This window comes from Mustela putorius, unplaced genomic scaffold, assembly GCF_011764305.1.
Source record: "Mustela putorius furo isolate JIRA1106 unplaced genomic scaffold, ASM1176430v1.1 tig00000876_pilon_pilon_pilon, whole genome shotgun sequence".
Lineage (NCBI taxonomy): Eukaryota > Metazoa > Chordata > Mammalia > Carnivora > Mustelidae > Mustela > Mustela putorius.
The window spans coordinates 932,304-957,385 of NW_025421506.1; the positions used below are offsets into that span (position 1 = coordinate 932,304).

The 25,082-nt window shown below is 38.6% G+C and overlaps 1 protein-coding gene across 2 annotated transcripts in view; it reads right to left on the bottom strand.

Moving 5' to 3' along the window:
- Positions 1-25,082, bottom strand: part of KIF27 (kinesin family member 27) — a 95,808-nt gene that overhangs the window by 58,232 nt on the left and 12,494 nt on the right. For both annotated transcript variants that reach the window (XM_045086068.1, XM_045086067.1), the window contains exons 3-6: positions 19,080-19,280; positions 14,914-15,872; positions 9,776-9,919; positions 4,326-4,532 (exon numbers count right to left, since the gene is read on the bottom strand). In XM_045086068.1, coding sequence (XP_044942003.1) covers positions 4,326-4,532; positions 9,776-9,919; positions 14,914-15,872; positions 19,080-19,280 — 1,511 coding nt within the window. The remainder of the gene's footprint in view (positions 1-4,325; positions 4,533-9,775; positions 9,920-14,913; positions 15,873-19,079; positions 19,281-25,082) is intronic.

Consider the following 25,082-nt stretch of genomic DNA (forward strand, 5'->3'; position numbering starts at 1 on the left):
ATACTAGCCAATAGGATTCAACAGTACATTAAAAAGATTATTCACCACGACCAGGTGGGATTTATTCCAGGGCTGCAAGGTTGGTTCAACATCCGCAAATCAGTCAATGTGATACAACACATCAATAAAAGAAAGAACAAGAACCATATGATACTCTCAATAGATGCTGAAAAAGCATTTGACAAAGTACAACATCCCTTCCTGATCAAAACTCTTCAAAGTGTAGGGATAGAGGGCACATACCTCAATATCATCAAAGCCATCTATGAAAAACCCACCGCAAATATCATTCTCAATGGAGAAAAACTGAAAGCTTTTCCGCTAAGGTCAGGAAACACGGCAGGGATGTCCATTATCACCACTGCTATTCAACATAGTACTAGAGGTCCTAGCCTCAGCAATCAGACAACAAAAGGAAATTAAAGGCATCCAAATCGGCAAAGAAGAAGTCAAATTATCACTCTTCGCAGATGATATGATACTATATGTGGAAAACCCAAAAGACTCCACTCCAAAACTGCTAGAACTTATACAGGAATTCAGTAAAGTGTCAGGATATAAAATCAATGCACAGAAATCAGTTGCATTTCTCTACACCAACAGCAAGACAGAAGAAAGAGATATTAAGGAGTCAATCCCATTTACAATTGCATCCAAAACCATAAGATACCTAGGAATAAACCTAACCAAAGAGACACAGAATCTATACTCAGAAAACTATAAAGTACTCATGAAAGAAATTGAGGAAGACACAAAGAAATGGAAAAATGTTCCATGCTCCTGGATTGGAAGAATAAATATTGTGAAAATGTCTATGCTACCTAAAGCAATCTACACATTTAATGCAATTCCTATCAAAGTACCATCCATCTTTTTCAAAGAAATGGAACAAATAATTCTAAAATTTATATGGAACCAGAAAAGACCTCGAATAGCCAAAGGGATATTGAAAAAGAAAGCCAACTTTGGTGGCATCACAATTCCGGACTTCAAGCTCTATTACAAAGCTGTCATCATCAAGACAGCATGGTACTGGCACAAAAACAGACACATAGATCAATGGAACAGAATAGAGAGCCCAGAAATAGACCCTCAAATCTATGGTCAACTAATCTTCGACAAAGCAGGAAAGAATGTCCAATGGAAAAAAGACAGCCTTTTCAATAAATGGTGCTGGGAAAATTGGACAGCCACATGCAGAAAAATGAAATTGGACCATTTCCTTACACCACACACAAAAATAGACTCAAAATGGATGAAGGACCTCAATGTACGAAAGGAATCCATCAAAATCCTTGAGGAGAACACGGGCAGCAACCTCTTCGACCTCTGCCGCAGCAACATCTTCCTAGGAACAACGCAAAAGGCAAGGGAAGCAAGGGAAAAAATGAACTACTGGGATTTCATCAAGATCAAAAGCTTTTGCACAGCAAAGGAAACAGTTAACAAAATCAAAAGACAACTGACAGAATGGGAGAAGATATTTGCAAACGACATATCAGATAAAGGACTAGTGTCCAGAATCTATAAAGAACTTAGCAAACTCAATACCCAAAGAACAAATAATCCAATCAAGAAATGGGCAGAAGACATGAACAGACATTTCTGCAAAGAAGACATCCAGATGGCGAACAGACACATGAAAAAGTGCTCCATATCACTCGGCATCAGGGAAATACAAATCAAAACCACAATGAGATATCACCTCACACCAGTCAGAATGGCTAAAATCAACAAGTCAGGAAATGACAGATGCTGGCGAGGATGCGGAGAAAGGGGAACCCTCCTACACTGTTGGTGGGAATGCAAGCTGGTGCAGCCACTCTGGAAAACAGCATGGAGGTTCCTCAAAATGTTGAAAATAGAACTGCCCTATGACCCAGCAATTGCACTATTGGGTATTTACCCTAAAGATACAAATGTAGTGATCCAAAGGGACACATGCACCCGAATGTTTATAGCAGCAATGTCCACAATAGCCAAACTATGGAAAGAACCTAGATGTCCATCAACAGATGAATGGATCAAGAAGATGTGGTATATATACACAATGGAATACTATGCAGCCATCAAAAGAAATGAAATCTTGCCATTTGCAACAACATGGATGGAACTAGAGCGTATCATGCTTAGCGAAATAAGTCAAGCAGAGAAAGACAACTATCATATGATCTCCCTGATATGAGGAAGTGGTGATGCAACATGGAGGCTTAAGTGGGTAGAAGAATAAATGAAACAAGATGGGATTGGGAGGGAGACAAACCATAAGTGACTCTTAATCTCACAAAACAAACTGAGGGTTGCCGGGCGGGAGGGGGTTTGGGAGAAGGGGGTGGGATTATGGACATTGGGGAGGGTATGTGATTTGGTGAGTGCTGTGAAGTGTGTAAACCTGGTGATTCACAGACCTGTACCCCTGGGGATAAAAATATATGTTTATAAAAAAAAAAAAAAAAAGAAAAAGACTGAGAAAGCTTAAGTATGTATGACTTTTGTAATCAGGGGGAAGAACACCCAAATGTTATTTTTAAAAAACAAAAGAATAGAAGAAACGGAAAATTCTTTCCCATTACTTGCCAATAGTTAATTAATTACAGAAGATATATAATTTTTTTAAAGATCTTATTTATTTGACAGAGATCAGAAGTAAGCAGAGCAGCAGGCAGAGAGAGAAGGGGAAGCAGGCTCCCCGCTGAGCAGAGAGCCCTATGTGGGGCTCGATCCCAGGACCCTGAGATCATGACCTGAGCCGAAGGCAGAGGCTTAACCCACTGAGCCACCCAGGTGCCCCAGAAGATATATAATTTTAAAGTTGAATTAAGTTATCAAATTTGTATCCTGCAAAGAATGTGCCCTTTGTCATGTTCCACGAAAATTTATCATGTATTTAGCCATAAAGAACATGTCAATAACTCTACAAAGTAAAGCTGAGATTAATAATAACAGTGACTTCGGGCGCCTGGGTGGCTCAGTTGGTTAAGCGTCTTTTGCCTCAGGTCACGATCGCAGGGTACTAGGGTCAAGTCCCACATCAGGCTCCCTACTCTGTGGGAAGCCTGCTTCTCCCTCACCCACTCCCTCTGCTGTGTTCCCTCTCTTGCTGTGTCTCTCTCTGTCAAATAAATAAAATCTTAAAAAATAATAATAGTGATTTAAATGTTAAAACCCAATCACTCAGAATAGGTGAGTATTCTCAGGTAAGAGGAGCATCTGTCCTGCTTGCTCTGAGGCCCGAGCCTGGGACACAAGGGATGCAACCTGAGTGCATGTGCCAGAGACGCAGTGTGCCAGTTTCCAATTCACTATCTCATGTAAATCCTCTACACCCTCCTTAAATCTCCCCCAGTCTGACAGAAAAGGACCCTGGGGCTCACACAGGTTTAGACATATGTACTGCAGGCCTATGCACAGAGCTGCTCACACCCCAGCCTGCCTGAGGGCACAGCCTCTGACACCTCTCCTACTACTCATCCCTTTAACTGTAACCCTCAGAGACCCAAACAAGTCATTTCCCTTCATAAAACTAATCAATAGAAACCAAAATTCATGAATCTGCTACTTAATCTTTTTCCATTAGAGATTTCTATTGCCCTAGAGATTTGTTTTCCTTTTTTCTTGTTTAAGATTTTATTTATTTATTTGTCAGAGAAAAAGAGCACAAGCAGCGGGAACAGCAGGCAGAGGGAGAGGCAGATTCTTCACTGAGCACTGCGGGACTCAATCCCAGGACCCTGAGATCATGACCTGAACTGAAGGCAGGGTGTTTAACCAACTGAGCCACCCAGGCGTCCTGAGATTCCTTGCTTTTCAAGAAAAATCTGTGTGCATGTATTTACCACCCATGCAAATATTTATAAACAAAAATTAAAATGAAACTTCATACTAATCCTCAGAGACTTGATTATGTTAGCTTGGCAAGTCCAAATAACAGATAAATGTCACTTTAAAAATAATAAAACAGGCCAAATAAATCAAAATAAATACCCTCCAATCTTCCCACAACCTTGGTGTGGCTAAAGAAAAAAAAAATTCATGAAGCTATCAGACTAAAGCGTGTCAGAAAATATGATGGCAAAGGATAGCTTTTTCTCCTTGGTGAATAAAGACATCATCTTCAACTATTTCTTCCAAATATAACTATAGATTCTCCTATTTATTAATTTATTATTTAAAAGAAGCCTGATGAAAAAAGAAAGAATATGCATAAAAGTCCATGAAATCAAACAGAAAAAAAACCCTGCTGAGATCATGCAAATACACTGTGATATCATAAAGAATATTTTTTAAATCTCAAAATCAGAAAGAGATCAATGTCTCGACATTACCTTCCTGGAACCTGGTCTGGCTGGAATATAAATGTAATGTCCCAGACGAGAATCAAAGGGTACAGTGCATGGCCTCTTCGTGGCTGTCCTGGTGTCTGGTCCATCTCCACAAGGTTCCGTAGCTGAAGAGGTCATTGACAGGTTAAGTTTTGATAGTTCTTCGCTCAGTTGATCCACAAGAAGTTGTTGTTCTATTATTTTTTCATTCTTTGTAGAAAAGAGATGCACATTTTAAAAACAGAGAACCTCTGTATGTGTGTAATGGTTAAAAATAAATTGTACATTGCCCCAAACCACAACTACCTTAACAGTACCAAAAACTCTCATTTCTCCACTGGTGAGTCTTCTGACGCGATGCTCATCAGCATCCAGGGCCGTTCTGAAGGCTAAAAACTTTTGAAAAGGAAGCAACAAGAGACAGAGAGCCTGAAGAGATAACTACTCAAAGAAAATGCCCCACACACTGTGATTGGTTGGTTTGTCATCCTGAAGCACTCTGATTTGTTGGTCTTTATAAACGGTTGGCCTTTCTGAGGGAAATCCAAGTGGTAACAAGAGAGAAGAAAGTTGCAAGTGGACAAAGAATTGCAAATGGCTGAGGTGGCAGCAAAGGAGACGAGCTGGTGACAGGTAGGGTGAACTTTTGAAAGCCTTCCCTCAGTGCCAAAGAAAGCCCAAGCACAAAGAGATAAAAGATAGGTAACTGATAGTCCTGGGAGAAAAAAGAACTTGGAAATCAAAAGCTGAACAAATTGTGTATCAGGAATGTGTGTGTGTGTGTGTGTGTGTGTGCGCGCGTGCACATGCACACGCATGTATGGCTTAGCTCTCTATGTGTCCTCTAAAGAAACTTTTTTTCAGGTATAACCAGCCCAGCAAGCTTTAACATCAATTTTTGTTTTATCAGTACAAAGTTATGTAAATAAGAAATTGCCATTCATCTTAATACTTCACATGTACTACAATGTTCAAATGCGGGGGGGATAACCTAAAAGTTTCACAGTGCTAATGCTAAGCTATAAAAAGTCGACCTTATAAAAAATTCACGCATTCAGATAATTAAAGTATATGCCAATGGCATATATTGGAGTGTTTGTATTTTCCAGGAAAGGGTAAAATACCAATTATATTAGACTTCATTCAATCAAGAACGTATGGTATACACTCCAGGAAAACCACCAAAACCATAAAGAATACAAGTGTAAAACCTGAGCTCATGAAGTAAAAACAGAAAAATTAAAAACGTACAATGAATCCAAAAGAAGATAAGAAAAGAGAAAAAAAGAACATAGAGCAGGATAAGTAAAGGGACAATGATGGAATTACAACCAAAATATGAGTCATTAAATTCATAAGTGAACTAAGTAATCCAATTAAAATATTATAATTCATCAGAGAGGATTATAAAATTATATAACTTGCTGCTTACTAAGAAACACCACTAAAATAGACACACAAAGATGAAAAATAAGATGGAGAAAGACACATTATGTAATATTAATCAAAAGAAAGCTAGTAGGGCTATGTGAATACCCAAGTAGGATTTTAAGGCAAAAACCACTGGAAAAGGTAAAAAATATTAAAAAGGGGGACTGGGTGGCTCTGTGGTTTAAAGCCTCTGCCTTTGGCCCAGATCATGATCCGAGGGTCCTGGGATCCAACCCTGCATAGGGCTCCCTGCTCAGCAGGGAGCCTGCTCCGCCCCCCCATCTGCCTCTTTGCCTACTTGTGATCTCTCTCTCTGTCAAATAAATAAATAAAATCTTTAAAAGAATATTAAAAAGTTGAATTCACCAGGATGATGTAACAATCATGCATTTCTATGTACTTAATAACATATCTTCAATATGTAGAATGCAAAAACTGTCAGAACTATAACAAAAAGACCCCAAGAATTAGTAAAAATTTAGATGTGAAGGGGCACCTGGATGGCTCAGTTGGTTAAGCATCCAACTCTTGATTTTTTTTTTTATGATTTTAATTTTTTATTTTTTTTATAAACATATATTTTTATCCCCAGGGGTACAGGTCTGTGAATCACCAGGTTTACACACTTCACAGCACTCACCAAAGCACATACCCTCCCCAATGTCCATAATCCCACCCCCTTCTCCCAAACCCCCTCCCCCCAGCAACCCTCAGTTTGTTTTGTGAGATTAAGAGTCACTTATGGTTTGTCTCCCTCCCAATCCCATCTTGTTTCATTTATTCTTCTCGTACCCACTTAAGCCCCCATGTTGCATCACAACTTCCTCATATCAGGGAGATCATATGATCCAACTCTTGATTTTTGACTCAGGTCACGATCTCAAGGTCATGAGATCCAGCCCTGCGTGAGGCTCTGCACTCAGTGCGGAATCTGACTAAGATCCTCTCTCTCCATTATGAGGCAAAAAAAAAAAAAAAAAAAGATTCTCTCTCTGCTCCCTCAGCCCCCTGCCCCCACTCATGCATGCACTCTCTCTCAAATAAATAAATAAAATCTTTAAGAAAAAAAAGGAGAAAATGTCCATCACCAAAAAAGTCCATCAATAGTAGAACAGAGTCAAGCAGAGTCAATTATCATATGGTTTCACTTACTTGTAGAGCACAAGGAATAACACAAAGGACATGGGGAGATGGGGAGAAGTGAGTTGGGGGAAATCCTAGGGGAGATTGTGAGAGACTGTAGACTCTGCGAAACAAACTGAGAGTTTTGGAGAGGAGGGGGTGGGGGATGGGTGAGATTGGTGGTGGATATTAAGGAGGGTACATATTGCATGGGAGCACTGGGTGTGGTGCATAAACAATGAATCTTGAACACTGAAAAAATAAAATAAAATATTTTAAAAATAGTAGAATAGAAATATAAATTGCAATATATTTATACAATGAAATCCTGTATAGCTATAAACTGTAACAAGCTATAGTTACTTTGTGGATGAATCAGAACAAAAAGATATTCAATAAAAGCAACTAGATACTAAAGAATATACATACTGAATGATTAAATTTATAAAAATTCCAAACTGTAGTGTTTAGGGATACATAGTAAAACCACAAAGCAAAGCAAAGAAAGCATTACTCTGAAGTAAGGAACGTGACTCTCTGAGCAGGACGAACTAAGGACTTCTGAGGGGCTGACAGTTTACTATTTTTTTTTAATTTATGTTTTTAAGTTTTTATTTAAATTCCGGTTAGTTAACATACAGGGTAATATTAGTTTCAGGTGTACAACAGAGTGACTCAACACCTGCATACAATAGCCGGAGCTCATCACAACAGGTGCATACCTTAATCCCCATCACCTGTTTCCTCCGTTCCCCCCCCACCTCCTCGCTGGTAACCATCAGTTTGTTCTCTATAATTAACAGTCTGTTTCTTGGTTTGCCTCTCTCACTCTTTTTTCCCCTATGCTTATTTGTTTTGTTTCCTAAATAGGAGGCTAAGACAGAAAAGTTGACAGATTTAACCAAAGTTAAAGAGCAAATCACTAATGGGAGCAGGAAGGGATGATCTAATAAATTTTAAAGTTTGTGTCTACCTTCCAGCTCTTATCACCATCACATTGCCTGTTACGTTGGCAAACAAGAGAATAGAAAGACACAGAGAAAGTGCAACTATCATACAGTGTGCAAATTAAGTTCCTGGATATCATCTTCCTATTTGTGAAGGATAAATCAGGGTAACAATAAAAATGTTTTCCCCTTACACCGATTTACGGCGAAAACTCATAACACTTTTAGTTGCCTGAAACTGCAACTGAAACCTATTTTTGTAAACACTCCCAATTATCATTTAAAATGCTCCTGTTACAGAGTAGAGAGCCCAGATATGGGCCCTCAACTCTATGGTCAAATAATCTTCGACAAAGCAGGAAAAAATATAAACAGTGGGAAAAAGACAGTCTCTTCAATAAATGGTGCTGGGAAAATTGGACAGCTATATGTCGAAGAATGAAACTCGACCATTCTCTTACACCATACACAAAGATAAACTCGAAATGGATAAAAGACCTCAATGTGAGACGGGAATCCATCAGAATCTTAGAGAACATTGGCAGTAATCTCTTCGATATCAGCCACAGCAACTTCTTTCAAGATATGCCTCCAAAGGCAAAGGAAACAAAAGTGAAAATGTACTTTTGGGACTTCATCAAGATCAAAAGCTTCTGCACAGCAAAGGAAACAGTCAACAAAACAAAGAGGCAACCCACGGGATGGGAGAAGATATTTGCAAATGACAGTACAGACAAAAGGTTGATATCCAGGATCTATAAAGAACTTCTAAAACTCAACACACACAAAACAGATAATCATATAAAAAAATGGGCAGAAGATATGAAAAGACACTTCTCCAATGAAGACATACAAATGGTTATCAGACACATGAAAAAATGTTCACTAGCCATCAGGGAGATTCAAATTAAAACCATGTTGAGATACCACACCTTACACCAGTCAGAATGGCCAAAATTAGCAAGACAGGAAACAACGTGCATTGGAGAGGATGTGGAGAAAGGGGAACACTCTTACACTGTTGGTGGGAATGCAAGTTGGTGCAGCCACTTTGGAGAACAGTGTGGAGATTCCTTAAGAAATTAAAAACAGAGCTTCCCTATGACCCTGCAATTGCACTACTGGGTATTTACCCCAAAGATACAGATGTAGTGAAAAGAAGGGCCATCTGTACCCCAATGTTTATAACAGCAATGGCCGCAGTCGCCAAACTGTGGAAAGAACCAAGATGCCCTTCAACGGACGAACGGATAAGGAAGATGTGGTCCATATACACTATGGAGTATTATGTCTCCATCAGAAAGGACGAATACCCAACTTTTGTAGCAACATGGACGGGACTGGAAGAGATTATACTGAGTGAAATAAGTCAAGCAGAGAGAGTCAATTATCATATGGTTTCACTTATTTGTGAAGCATAACAAAAAGCATGGAGGACATGGGGAGTTAGAGAGAAGGGGGTTGGAGTAAATTGGAAGGGGAGGTGAATCATGAGAGACTTTGGACTCTGAAAAACAATCTGAGGGTTTTGAAGGGGAGGGGGGTGGGAGGTTGGAGGAGCCAGGAGGTGAGTATGGAGGAGGGCACGGATTGCATGGAGCACTGGGTGTGGTGCAAAAACAATGAATTCTGTTATGCTGAAAAGAAATTTAAAAAAAAGAAAATACCATTTAATAGATTATTTATTTTACTTTTCTGTGTTCTTTGCATCATCTTTGAATATTGTATCTCATATATAGTGGCTACAAAAAATGTTTTGTGTCTTATTATTCACTTAAAAATAAATAAAGGTTTTGTCAAAATAAACAAAAACAAAAACAAAAAACAATGAATTGTTACACTGAAAATAAATAAATTAAAAAAAATTTTTTTAATAAATAAATAAAATGCTCCTGTTTAGTGAAGTACTAGTTCAACTAAATCTACTGCTTTAGATAGGTTAAGAAACTCTACCTGTAATCTATTCACTTTCTGTGCTTCTTTCAAAGATACCACGTGGCCTTTGTTTTCCTGGACCATCATTTGCACTTGGTTCTTTAGTTCCTTCACCTCCAGTTCTCTCTGATGAAACACAACTTCATCAGCAGCCAGCGCACACTGGGAGGAGGGAAAGAGAGCACAAGAGATTCACCATGGAAAATATTCAGAAACTGGGGATATGGGGGGCCTGGGTGGCTCAGTGGGTTAAGGCCTCTGCCTTCGGCTGGAGTCATGATCCTGGGGTTCTGGGATTGAGCCCCGCATCAGGCTCTCTGCTCAGCAGGGAGCCTGCTTCCCCCTCTCTCTCTGCCTGCCTCTCTGCCTGCTTGTGATCTGTGTCTGTCAAATAAATAAATAAATAATATTTAAAAAACAACAACAACTGGGGATTTATTAACGATTTGACGTTTCTTGAAATTTTTTTTATCCTATTCACTTTCAACATTTTTCTCTCCTCGTTAGGAGAAAGAAACAGTGTCGAGGACCTAGCATGACTATAACCTAAGAATTAATTACTGTAATGATAGAAAATTTTTCCTGGTTTTAGTTCCTGATTTTTATTTTTATTTTTATTTTTTTAAAGAAAATCCAGGGCGCCTGGGTGGCTCAGTGGCTTAAGCTGCTGCCTTCGGCTCAGGTCATGATCTCAGGGTCCTGGGATCGAGTCCCACATTGGGCTATCTGCTCAGCAGGGAGCCTGCTTCCTCCTCTCTCTCTCTGCCTGCCTCTCTGCCTACTTGTGATCTCTCTGTCAAATAAATAAATAAAATCTTTAAAAAAAAAAAAGAAAATCCACATTTGGCCAGTAGTGTTTTCTTTTCTTTTCTTTTTTTTTTAAAGATTTCATTTATTTATTTGACAGAGAGATCACAAGTAGGCAGAGAGGAAGGCAGAGAGAGAGAGAGGAGGAAGCAGGCCCCCTGCTGAGCAGAGAGCCCAATGCGGGGCTCGATCCCAGGACCCTGGGATCACGACCTGAGCCGAAGGCAGAGGCTTTAACCCACTGAGCCACCCAGGCACCCCATATTGCTAATTTTATGCACTTTCCCTATGAAGAGATATTTTGAAGAGGTCTAAAAATATGGTTAAACAAAGGGTTTTCTTAATTTCGAGTGAATTATGCCTGTTTTCAAATAAACCTGGGATATGCAAATAATAGTTTAAAACAATTTTTAAATTAAATAAACAGAAAGAAACGTAACATTTGTCAAGAATCTATTCTATGCTAGATAATGACTTGACATTATAAAAATATCTCACTGAATAGACAGGGTTCCTTTTTCATGAAGAAATTAAGAGATTAAGGCCTCTCCCCCAAGATGACACAGTAGATAAACTAAACGCCTGATCTTCTAGTCCAGGGCCTATCTGGATCCAAAGCCCATGCCCTTTCTTCTAAGCTATAGGAAAAGACAACAACAAGTAGCTGATTTGTAAAAATGAGTATTCACTTTACATAAGATTTCATTCACAGAAACAAGCTATGTATGTGACTTCTCAAGCAATGGCATCAGGGTAGATGGACCCCCGCAGTGAGAACCCACAGCCTGAGGCCTGCCTTGATTTTGCCAGAGCCTCATGGTAGCACTTAGCGTAAGGCCCTTCTTTGCTCTGCTTAGGAACCTCAAATGACCAAACAAGGAAAGGACACATGACCCTGTTAGTCCTTATGACTCCACATGTGTATAGGACCTATGTGACTTCTTTCATAAAATAAGCTGTAACTGGGGTGCCTGGGTGGCTCAGTGGGTTATGCCTCTGCCTTCAGCTCAGGTCGTGATCTCAGGGTCCTGGGCCCTCTGCTCAGTAGGGAGCCTGCTTCCCCCTCTCTCTCTGCCTGCCTCTCTGCCACCTTGTGATCTCCCTCTCTGTCAAATAAACAAATAAAATATTAAAAATAAATAAATAAATAAAATCTTAAAAATAATAAAAACAAAAAAATAAAATTGGGAAATACTGAACATTCTGTCTCTCACTTGAAGATTAATAGCATCCACTAGCACTCTCAAGGTCCTGAGAAGTCTTGGGTTCTCTCTAATCTAGCTAGCATTCCCGAAAATCATTTGTTCCTGATCCCCTTTTTCACCAAGACTGTTAATATCTTTGGAAAGTCTTAATCTTGAACGCATCATCTCGAGCAAGTGTAATTCAGGATTTCTAACAGATGGAGAGAAAAAGTTAGTACCCACCCCAACCTCAACCAAGGGGTTTTATGGGTTTCCACTTTCAGGCACCTTAGTAGCAGGAAGGAAAAACACTTCCTACTGCTAACTCCTACGGTGACCCAAAGTTCAAGCTTCCCATCAACCATACTTCCCGTTCTGCCAGTGTCTTATAGCAAGGAGGAAGGGCCAGGCCTACCCTATCTACAAGGAAGGAAGGGCAGAGTCACTACTTTAAAAAAAAAAAATCCATAATTTTAGAGGTATTACTTTAAATGCTTATATTTAAATATCAGAAGCTCTGAGATAGAACCAGCAGTCCTCATAGGATATTCAGCAAAGACCCTTTTGGCGTGTCCTTTAGGTGCTTTCAGGGCATCCAAGAGATCAAAACTATTTTCCTAATAATATTAAGGCAATATTTTCCCTTTACCATGCTGACATTTGCACTGAAGGTACATAAGGGTGGGTAAAACTGCTGACTCCTAGCGTGAATAGGGGACATGTCACTAGACTGTAACCAGGAGTCACTGTCTTCCTCGCTGTCATGCACTCACAATACAAACAAATGCCAGCCTCACTTAAGAATATCTTGATGGGGTCACCTGGGTGGCTCAGTGGGTTAAAGCCTCTGCCTTCGGCTCAGGTCATGATCCCAGGGTCCTGGGATCGAGCCCCACATTGGGCTCTCTGCTCAGCAGGGAGCCTGCTTCCTCCTCTCTCTCTGCCTGCTTCTCTGCCTACTTGTGATCTCTGTCAAATAAATAAATAAAATCTATTAAAAAAAAAAAAAAGGAAAACCATCATTTGGGACACCTGGGTGGCTCAGTCCTTAAGTGTCTGCCTTTGGCTCAAGTCATGATCCCAGGGTCCTGGGTTTGAGCCCTGCATCAGGCTCCCTGCTTAGTGGGAAGCCTGCTTCTCCCTCTCCCACTTGCCCTGCTTGTGTTCCCTCTCTCACTGTGTGTCTCTCTGTCAAATAAATAAATAAATAATCCTTTTTAAAAAAGAAAGAAAACCATCATTTCAAGGGAAATAACAATATTTGCTGCAAATGATAAAATTGAAGTTTCATGCAAAAATTAGAATTTTGGAATACATTTCCGCTGCAAGTCTGACAAGTTCCAATACTTAAAGACCCTGCTGGTAAGATCAGTAGGTAAGATTAGTGAATGTAATTACTTGATACTGTCTAATGATAGGCATCAACATTTGGAAGATCTGCATAATTTAGTAAACAAATATTTTCCACATGACCAATAAGTGACAATTTAGAATCATGTGATAAAAGATCCAAAGTACAAGATACAGTGAATTTTAAGGTATAAATATTAATGTAACAAAGACAGTTTCAAATTCCACATGGCCAGTAACCATTAGGAAATCTCTACTGGTTGAGTTTCGATGTAATAGCAAAGTCAAAATATCCATAAATTATCTGAAAAAGCCATTAAAAGAGTCCTCGCTTCCAACTACAAATCTATATGAGGCTGGTTTTTCTTCATGTACTTCAACTAAAACAACATATTGCAGTGAACCGAAAGCTGAAGCAGATATGAAAATCTGCCTGCCTTCTATTAAGCCAGACATGTAAAGTGTGAAACAATTCCACTCTTACTAACTTCTTTTGTTTTGGAAAATAGTTATCCTTCATGAAAAAAGGTTATTTATTTAACATATAATCAGGCTATTATTGTTAGTTTTGAGCAAGTTAATTGTTTACATTTTTGTGTTTTAATTCTAATGTGGTAAATATTAATAGATACAGTCCTCATAAACAAAAGCTCTTTAGAGGACCTCATTTTACTTTATCTTATTTTTTTTTAAAGATTTTATTTATTTATTTGACAGCAAGAGATCACAAGTAGGCAGAGGGGTGGGGGGAAGCAGGCTACCCGCAGAGCATAGAGCCCTATGCGAAGCTCCATCCCAGGACGCTGGGATCATGACCTGAGCCAAAGGCAGAGGCTTTAACCCACTGAGCCACCCAGGCGCCCCTAGAGGACCTCATTTTAAAATTGTAAAGAAATCTTGTGAACAGGGCTCCTGGGTGGCTCAGATGCCCTGTTTTCAGCTCAGGTCAGGATCCCAGGCCCTGGGATCGAGTTCCGCATCAGGCTCCCTGCTCAACGGGAGCCTGCTTCTCCCTCTCCTGCTCCCCATGTTTGTGCTCTCTTTCTCTGTCAAATAAATAAAATCTTTAAAAAGAAAAAAAAAAAATCTTGTGACCAAAAAGTTCAAGAGCTGCTATAAAAGAGGTTTCTTTCTAATACATATAAAAAGGTCTTGAGGAAAGATTTCTAACCAGAAAACTATGTTTTTAACTATACATTTTCCTATTTTCAAAAACTGGCAGAATATCCATTTGTGTACCAGACCCCCATATAAGGACGACTGGATGTATCTTGTTTCCCATGATTTCCCCAGTGACTTAAAATCTTCCCATACTGTGTCTGAATGGAAGGTGAGAAGCGTAACTCTGAACTCAACGTACGTTTATATAATATGAATACGTATACCTACCTCCCTTAAATACTGTCAAATAAGATGATTTCTTTGCTTGTTCAAAAAACCCAGCCTTCCACACTCAAGGGATGAAGTATTTTTTTCCTTCTAGAACCACTGACCCAAAGAGGAATAAAGACTCACTAACGTACAACTTCACTTTGTTTTCTGAAATTGTGTTTCTCTTCATCCTCTAAATCAATGAGCAGGTCCACAAGATTCTGCTTCATAAATATACCAAGTGAAGATATTAAAAGAGAAATGAGAAGGAGCTGAGAAGGTGTGAAGTAAGAGGACAAAGCGGTAGGAAAAGGGAAGTAACTGAGCAAAGGCAAATGAGATTTCACACATAATCCTTTCGAAAAACTTCTGAGGTTCCAAAATGACCCTTGCCCCAGTAAAAGGAGTCGTCCAACAAGCCACCAACAAAAGGCATCCACGTACCTGGCATTTCTTCAGCTCTCGCTTCAGCTGGAGGACCGTAACGTGCTGAGGCCCTTCTCCCAGGCTGCCGAGGCCGTGGCTCCCTCTGAAGGAGGTGAACACCGCCTTCTTGACCTCCTGAGTCATGTTCAGCCACTCCTGCAGTTTGTGCAGCTGCTTTGGGTTCAGTCGGACGGCCTCCTTTAGGTCCACCAGGAAGGTAACGGCCTCCTCCACGCAGTTCTGGTAACTCAGACATTCGCCTTGCAGCTGGGCCACCTGCTCCTCCAGAGAATGGATCCTGTTTCTCTCGGGAGTCTCCTCTGGATGGATCTGGCTGGTTTGGCTGATGCTAGCCTGTTGGCTTTGCAAAGCTTCTCGAAGCAACTTGATTTCAAACTCCATTTCGTCCATTCGGTCTGACTCGGGGCTGAAGTTTAAGGTGGGCTTGTTTCTAATGTTGCGGGCTCGGTTGGCATATTTGAGGGAATTTAAGGACTCATCAAAATCTGAGGAGGATGGGCTGACACAAGTGATCATGACAGTCTTGGCGCTGCCTCCCAGGGAATCTTTCAGAAGCCGGGTAATTTTCGCGTCCCTATATGGAATATGTGAACTCTTCCTGCGGGGGTCCCCGAGAGCGCTGATGACATTGCCTAAAGCCAGCAACCCGCTGTTGATCTGAATGGATTCTTTGAACCGTTCGCCAGTATTCCCTGTTTTGGTTACTCTTTCAGAGCCAGCCAAGTCCACAAAGTGGAACTTTGAGACAATCTGCCGATGGGAGTACCACGATCCGTCTTCACCTGCCTCTATGTTTTTCTCCACTTGACAGATGCTGATTGTAAAAATCGCATGTGATCTACTGGAGTGCTCGTTCATTTGCGTGGTCCCTGTACGCCTGGCTGCATTCCCCATCTCCAGGAGACTCATCACCTCATCTGCGCTCTCCACCTGGCATTCTTTGGCCCCAACAATCACTTAAAACAGCAACAGCAAGTTTTTAAACCAAATTTTAATCAAAACCCAATTATAACAGTTAATATTGCCTGAACTGCCCAGGCTAAGAAAAGCTCTTAAAAATAAAAAAATCAATAGCACTTCAAACAATAGTGACATCAGCAACTTCATTAAGTAATTTTAGATAATCTCCCAAAGGAATGATTTTAATAGCACTCACTTTGATGCTTACATTCTAAAAGAAGTAATATATACATATATTTTAAACAATCTGGTTTCTTTGGAGTCACACTCAATTCTTTAAGATGGCTGACTAAAGAAAAACTCTTTATTCCAGTATTTTGACTTGTAGAGTCTAATGGACTTACTAAAAAAAAAAATAGATCAAACAGAAAACTCAAAAGAATTAATCAGTAGTAGATTAATGAAGAGAAATTCATGTCTTTTGAGTTTTGTTAATATTCAAGTCATCCTTAGGCTTATGGTTTTTGGTATTGTGTGGTCATGACCAATGATAAATGACAACTTCAGTGTAAACAAAATTGGTTATTCATCTTAAAAATAGGTATGCCCTATTTAATAGCAGAGTACAACGTAAACAAATGTGATGGCAATTAAAAAAAAAAGTTTCTATTTCAAGAACAGCGGAATAAGAGCTGCAAATAAGCCAAAGCTTACTGCCCACATTATTTGTTTATGTTCAAACATATTTCAAAAAGCAGCAGGCAGATTTGGGATTTGAATCAGAGCAGTAAAGCTCCTGATTCTGTGCTTGAATCAGTGTCTCGTTTCCTCTTTATACAGACCCTGTCATGTCACTGTCTTCTTGAAAAATGATCATTTTGGGGGCGCCTGAGTGGCTCAGTGGGTTAAGCCTCTGCCTTCGGCTCGGGTCATGATCTCAGGGTCCTGGGATCGAGCCCCACATCGGGCTCTCTGCTCGGCAGGGAGCCTGCTTCCCCCTCTCTCTCTGCCTACTTGTGATCTCTCTCTATATATATGTCAAATAAATAAATAAAATCTTAAAAAAAAATGATCATTTTGCTTTCATTATTTCTAACATGATACCTTAACAACTGAGAACATTTAAAGTTCTAGTACCTATACTACAAATGGGGAATGCTAAAAGATCAGCAATTATAAAATATGACAATGTAACTGTAAAGCAAAAAGTAACTTTCATAAATTTTTCCCGTTAGGCTACAGCTTAGCACTATCTCTGGTCCTCAAACCCAGCTGCAAATCACCTGGAAGTTTTATAAAAGAGAAAGTAGCAAGGCTCAGGCCCCATTCCAAACAAATTCATGAGAATTTCTGAAAAGTGGGGCCCGAAAGACAGTATTTCTTAAAAAGCTTCCACGATGATACTGATGGTGCAGCATCCCAGGCTGGATACGAAACATTGCTTCACACACAGGAAGTAAATAAATATGTCAAACAAATACACTTTGGTAGTGAATGGAACATTACATAAGACAGATGCCCTTTGGTCTTAAGACAATTTGTTGCATCTTCCCCAAACTTTTGCAGAACTGCTATTAGCTATTAAGCTTATCAGGAGGGATAGTGTATACTTCTGCATTATTTGACTCTTCTACAATAAACATGTGTCATATCTGTTATCTTCTTAAGAGAAGATAAAAACACTCAATAATTCTATTTTATATGATACAGAAGCTCAAAATGTTGGTCTGAAGTCTGTCCAGAAAAGAGAAACTATACTGAATTATCTACTAAGACCATAAACTACTATGTCTGCTTTCTTTCTAAAAATAATAAAACAAAAACCATTCTCTCCAAACATCGAGGAATGCCAGGGCTGCCAAGACAAGGCCAATTAAGAGATTAATTAATTAATTAAGAGATCACTGCCCCCTGCAGGCACTCTGAATGATCTTACTTTCCTAACTGCTAGGAAATTTCCTCAAGGAGTCAGTGACTCCTCAGGTGGGATCCTTTATCTCCAAGAAGGGTTCTACCTAAGTATCTTTTCTAAGACAGAAACACAGCCAAGTCAGTATTATTAATAATAGTGAAAATCTAGAAACAGCTTAAATGTCCAAGAATGAAACAATAATTTTAAAAAGCATAATACGTTCCAAAGACAAAATTACCACATGACCACGAAGAGTCATAAGTTTGAAACGGTGTGTGAAAATGCCCACAATATAAATATTAAGTGAAAAAATAAGGAACAATGTTACACATCAGGTTCTAAGTATATATATATTTTTTTTTAAGATTTTATTTATTTATTTGACAGAGAGAAATCACAAGTAGATGGAGAGGCAGGCAGAGAGAGAGAGGGAAGCAGGCTCTCCGCTGAGCAGAGAGCCCGATGCGGGACTCGATCCCAGGACTCTGAGATCATGACCTGAGCCGAAGGCAGCGGCTTAACCCACTGAGCCACCCAGGCGCCCTCTAAGTATATTTTTAAAAAATTTATATGTGCACAGAAAAAGAAATCTAGAAGGAAACACACCAAAAACAGAAGTTGTTCTTTCTGGGTTCTGGGATTAAAGATGATCTTCAACTTTCTTCCTTAAACTTTCCTATGTTTTCAAAGTGTTCTATGCTGAACATATTACCCTTTAAATCAGAAAAGCAGAAAGTGTTATTCTTTAAAATACTTATATTTGGACCCAACTAACCTTCTCCTATTTCCAGACAAATGGATATTTAATGAAATTAACAGGTTGTTAGCATAGAAATTCAGACCAGAAGAAGCACAACGATGGACAGTGTCAATATGGAGAAGAAAACATGTAAACAGTGCAAATTTTAAAAAGAGAGAGAGAAAGAGGGAGGAGGCGACAGAGGTGGTGGGACAAAATCAAAGAGGAAGAAAGGAGAATTTTGGAACAACTTGGACAAACACCAAAGGAAGAAGCCATCCCCACTCTGGGGAAAACTCTGGGAGGAAAAAAAAAAAAAAAAAGCACGAAAACTAATTTAGCCTATTTCAAAGTCTTGCTGGAGATCAACTCAGAGCAGGGGCAATTATAGAAAATAAGTACCTTGAATTACATCTTATTAACTTAGTGAACTATGTTTCACCTGGGTGATTTAATAGATATTGGTAATCAAAAAGTTACCCAATTTTAAAGTAAAAACAAATGCATTTTGCTTCGATGTCTGTTTTAAAGATTCTTTGGAATACATCCCGAAACTCAATTCAATCACATCTATTTGCTAATGAAGGCTATCAGTTAAGTAGGCTACTTTACCTGTGTTTCCTTTTTCGTCTTCTCGAATATGAAGATCCTTCATTGATGTTTCCAATTCTAGAAGATCTCTTAGGTCTTCCTTATATACTTCGATATAAGACACTTTAATACTAAAATCAATGCTAGGGTTCTCAGAGATGTTTTGAAATATTTCTTGGATAGCTCGAGGAATGATACCCTTTTGTCCTTCCACAACTGAAGCTAAAAATTTAAAGAAAGGACATGTGAAAATTAAAATATAAGAAAGACTAGGGCGCCTGGGTGGCTCAGTGGGTTAAGCCGCTGCCTTCGGCTGAGGTCATGATCTCAGGGTCCTGGGATCGAGTCCCACATCGGGCTCTCTGCTCAGCAGGGAGTCTGCTTCCCTCTCTCTCTCTCTCTCTGCCTGCCTCTCCATCTACTTGTGATTTCTCTCTGTAAAATAAATAAATAAAATCTTTAAAAAAAAAAAAAGGCTAAAACCCTACATTTACAACATATTTTTATATAACTATATTATAAATTTTTAAAACCATAACTTCAAAATTCATGTGTAAAAGTTTCCACAATTTTTTAAGCAGTTTTAAAAATTTTAAATAAACAGAAAAATAAATTGAGACTTAAGGTTAAATATGTTAAGCCAATTTAGAAACCTACCCACCATTTGTAGCATCGTTCCATGGGAAATACATTCCAAGATACAAAAAGCTGGCTTTCAAATGAACCTTAAAAACAGCTTCCAGGTTGAAAATTACCAATGTTTAGATCTTGGGCAGCATCCTGAAAATCTGAACCTCTCTATTAACTTGGACTGCCTTTCACCTAATTTAAGATGCAAGACTGCCATCATGTGGCAAGTAAAGGAAGCTACAGGTTTTTCTAATACAAAGGAAAAAATGAAGATTGAAGATTCTTTCCTTTTTTAAAAGATTTATTTTACTTATTTTAGAGACAGTGTGTGTCATACACAAACACTGAATCATAGAACACTACATCAAAAACTAATGATGTACTGTATGGTGACTAACATGTCATAAAAAAGAATAAATAAAATGGAATCATACCCCCCAAAAATTGTTTTAAAGAGAATCCGTGTGTATGTGCAAGTGGGGAGAGACTCCCACCTGAGTGTGGATCCAAGAGGATCCCAGGACCCTGAGATCATGATCTGAGCAGAAATCAAGAGTTGGTCACTTCACCCACTGAGCCCCCCAGGCAACCCTAAAGATCCCTTTTTGAGAGTTTCCAAGAACTAGCCAACAGCATTATGTATAAATTACAGTGCAAAACATGTTTTGTAGATTAGCCAGAATGTCAGGCTGATTTGAAATAGCTCATTCATTCCCTATGTCAACAGATAACAAAGCACAGTAATTTAAAAAAACTTACCAGAATGCTGATTTTCAAATAATATAATAAAGTTTCAATATGTATTTCAGTAAGCTAAATATCACACTTTTCAATGTTATACTTACATTCCTGAGACAGACTGTTTCAAGAGAGAGAACTTGTAAAGTTTCATATCTCAACAGCCATTATTTAGCTATTATGTTATTTATAGAACACACAAGTGTTTCTAGAGAATGTATGCCTGGTACAAGTCAGTAAATCCAAGGTTCTGAGAAGTAGGAAAATGAATATTAGTAAATAAGCACCATATTGAAAAATAAGAGATTATTATTCTGCCACAGTGCCTAGCATGGTACCCCAGACACACTACAAATGCTTGACAAATTATTTATTGGAGAAAAAAAACCAGAATTATTAAAAAATCAAACAGCAGATGATTGATCAAGAACTGGGAGTCCTTAAAAGCCTGGGAAATTAAAAAATGCTTAACGATTTCACCAATATACCAAGAAATGTAACTTCAAACAACAAAGTATAATTTTTCACCTATCAGATGACCAAAAAAATATTTTGGATTTATAATATCCAATAAGTGACAAGGATACAAGCAAATGGCTTTCATATATTGGTGGTAGGAATTACAGGAATTTGGAAGCTGATTTGTCAGTATCTATTTCCCTTTAAATGTGCATTCACTTTAACTAAAAAAATCCACTTCTTTTATCTGTTTTATACAAATACTAACACATGGTGCAAAGTTAAATATACAAAGATATATACTGCAACTTTTTATGATAGTATAAATCATAAATAACCTAAATAAATGTCTATTAATACTGGAATGGAGGAACTATGATCCATTCAAACTATGGAATATTATATAGTCCAAAAAATGAGATGAAATTCTATGACCTATACAGGAAGTAATGGAATATTTTATATTGTCAAATGCAAAAATAAAGTTATAGAATCAGAGGTATAATAATTCATTAAACAAATAAAACAAGAAAAAAAACTACATGTGTATTTCTAAAATGCCTAGAAAAACATCTAGAGAGAGACCCATATAAAATTTCTAATGGAAAGGGAGAAATAAGAAACAACACCACAGATAGACAAACAAACATAACAGAATACTATGAAAACCTGTATGACAACAAACTGGACAACTTAGAAGGAATGGATAAATTCCTAGAAACATATAACCTACCAAAACCAAAACAGGAAGCAATAGAAAATTTGAACAGACCAATCACTAGCAATGAAATTGAATCAGTAAGCCAAAAACTCACAAAAAACAAAAATGCAGGACTAAACGGCTTCACAGAAGAATTCGACCAAACATTTCAAGAGTTAATACCCATTCTTCTCAGGGCACCTGGGTGGCTCAGTTGGTTAAGCATCTGGCTCTTAATTTCAGCTCAGGTCATGATCTTAGGGTATCAGGCTCTCTACCCAACAGAGTCTGCTTGTCTCCCTCTCTCTCTCGCTCTCATTCTCTCTCTAAAATGAATAAAGAAATCTTCGGAAAAAAGTTAATACCCACTCTTCCCAAACCATTCAAAAAAACCAAAATACAAGAGGAAAGAAAACTTCCAAATTCAAGCTTTAAAGCCAGTATCACCCTGATAGCAAAACCAGATAAAGACACCCCCCAAAAAGAGAACTAAAGGCCAATATCTCTCATGAATATAGATGCAAAAAATCCTCAACAAAAGACTAGTCAATTGAATCCAATGATAAAATTTAAAAAATCATACCACCATCAAGTGGGATTTATCCCACAATCCCAGTGTTCTTTAATATTTGCAAAACTATCAATGTCATACATCATATCAATAACAGAAAGGATAGGGACACCTGAGTGGCTCTGTTGGTTAAGCAACTGCCTTCGGCTCAGCTCATAATTCTAGGATCCTGGGATCCTGCTTCTCCCTCTGCCTGCCTCTCTCCTTGCTTGTGCTTGCGTGCTCTCTTTCTCTCTGACAAATAAGCAAATAAAATCTTTAAAAAAAAAAAATAACAGGGGCACCTGGGTGGCTCAGTGGGTTAAGCCACTGCCTTCGGCTCAGGTCATGATCTCAGGATCCTGGGATCGAGCCCCGCTTCGGGGTCTCTGCTCCGCAAGGGGCCTGCTTCCCTTCCTTTCTCTCTGCCTGCCTCTCTGCCTACTTGTGATTTCTGTCAAATAAATAAATAAAATCTTTTAAATAAATAAATAAATAAATAACAGTAAGGATAAAACCACAGGCTCATTCAATAAATGCAGAAAAAGCATTTGACAAAGTGTAACATCCATTCATGATTAAAAAAAAAAAAAAAAAAACCTTCTGCAAAGTAGGTCCAGAAGGAATATATGTCAACATAATAAAGGCCATCTATGAAAAGCCCACAGCCAACATCATAGTCAACAGTGAAAAACTGAGAGTTTTCCCCCTAGGGTCAGGAATAAAACAAGGATGTCCATTCTCACTACTTTTTTCAACATAGTACTACAAGTCCTAGCCTCAGCAATTAGACAACATAAAGAAAAAAAGGGCATCCAAACTGATAAGGAAAAAGTAAAACTCTCACTATTTGCAGACAACATGATACCATATATAGAAAACCCTAAAGATTGTACAAAAAAATTACTAAAACAGATAAATGAATTCAGTAAAGCCTCAGGATACAAAATCAATGTTCAGAAATCTGTTGCATTCCTATGCACTAATTATGAAGCAGCAGGAAGAAAATTAAATAATCCCATTTAAAAATCCCATTTAAAATCCCACCAAAACCAATAAAATATCTAAGAATAAACTTAACCAAAGAGGGGAAAGACCTATACTCTGAAAATTATAAAACACTGATGAAAGAAACTGAAGATGACACAAAGAAATGGAAAGACACTCCATGCTTATGGACTGAAAGAAGAAATACTGTTAAAATACCCACATTACCAAAAGCAATCTACACATTCAATGCAATACTATCAAAATACCACCAGCATTTTTCACGGAACTAGAAAAAACAATTCTAAAATTTGTATGGAACCACAAAAGACCCTGAAGAGCCAAAGCAGTCTTGAGAAAGAAAAACAAAACTCTAGGGTATCACAATTCCAGTTATATTCAAGTTATATTAAAAAATTTCAGCAATCTGGGGAAAAACTGAGAGCTTTTCCTCTTAGGTAAGGAAGACAGCAGAGCTGTCCACTACCACCAATACTGTCCAACATAGTACTAAAAGTCTTAGCCTCAGGAGTGAGACAACAAAAAGAATTAAAGGCATCTGAATCAGCAAAGAAGTCAAACTCCCACTCTTTGCAAATGATATGACGTTTTACATGGAAAACCGAAAAGACTCCACCCCAAACTGCCAGAACTCATAAAGAAATTCAGTGACATGTCAGGATATAAAATCAATGCACCGAAATCAGCTGCATTTCTATACACCAATAACAAGACAGAAGAGAAATTAAGGAGTCAGTTCCATTTACAGTTGCACCCAAAACCGTAAGATACCTAGGAATAAACCTAACCAAAGAGGCAAAGAATCTGTACTCAGAAAACTATAGAGACTCATGAAAGAAATTGAGGAAGACACAAAGAAATGGAAAAAGTTCCAGGCTTATGGATTGGAAGAACAAATATTGTGAAAATGTCTATGCTACCTAAAGCAACCTACACATTTAATACAATCCCTGATCAAAATACCATCAACTTTTTTCACAGAACTAGAACAAATAATCCTAAAATTTATATGGAACCAGAAAAGACCCTGAATAGCCACAGAAATGTTGCAAAAGAAAACCAAAGCTGGTAGCATCACAGTTTCGGACTTCAAGCTCTATTACGAAGCTGTCACCATCAAGACAGTGTGGTACTGGCACAAAAACACACACATAGATCAATGGAACAGAATAAAGAACCCAGAAATGGACCCTCAACTTTATGGTCAACTAATCTTCGACAAAGCAGGAAAGAATATCTGATGGAAAAAAGACAGTCTCTTCGGGAAGCCTGGGTGGCCCAGTGGGTTAAGTCTCTGCCTTCCACTCAGGTCATGATCTCAGGTTCCTGGGATCGAGACCCACATCAGGCTCTCTGCTCAGCAGGAAGACTGTTTCCCCCCACCTCCCTGTCTGCCTCTCTGTCTACTTGTGATCTCTGTCAAATGAATAAATAAAATCTTAAAAAACAAACAAACAAAAAAAACAGTGTCTTCAACAACAAACACTGTTGGGAAAACTGGATAATCACATGCAGAAGAACAAAACTGGATCACTTCCTTACACCATACAGAAAAATGACTCAAAATGGATGAAAGACCTGAATGTGAGAGAGGAATCGATCAAAATCCTAGAGGAGAACACAGGCATCAACCTCTTTGACCTTAGTCAGAGCAGCTTCTTACTAGACATGTTTCCAAAGGCAAGGGAAACAAAGGCAAAAATGATCTATTGGAACTTCATCAAGATCAAAAGCTTTTGGGGAGAGGGGGAAGAAAGATAAAAAGTTTTTGCACAGCAAAGGAAAACAGTCAACAAAACCAAAAAACAACTGACAGAATGGGAAAAGATATTTGCAAATGACATATCAGATAAAGGGCTAGTATCCAAAATCTATAAAGAACTTAACAGGGCGCCTGGGTGGCTCAGTTGGTTAAGCGACTGCCTTCGGCTCAGGTCAT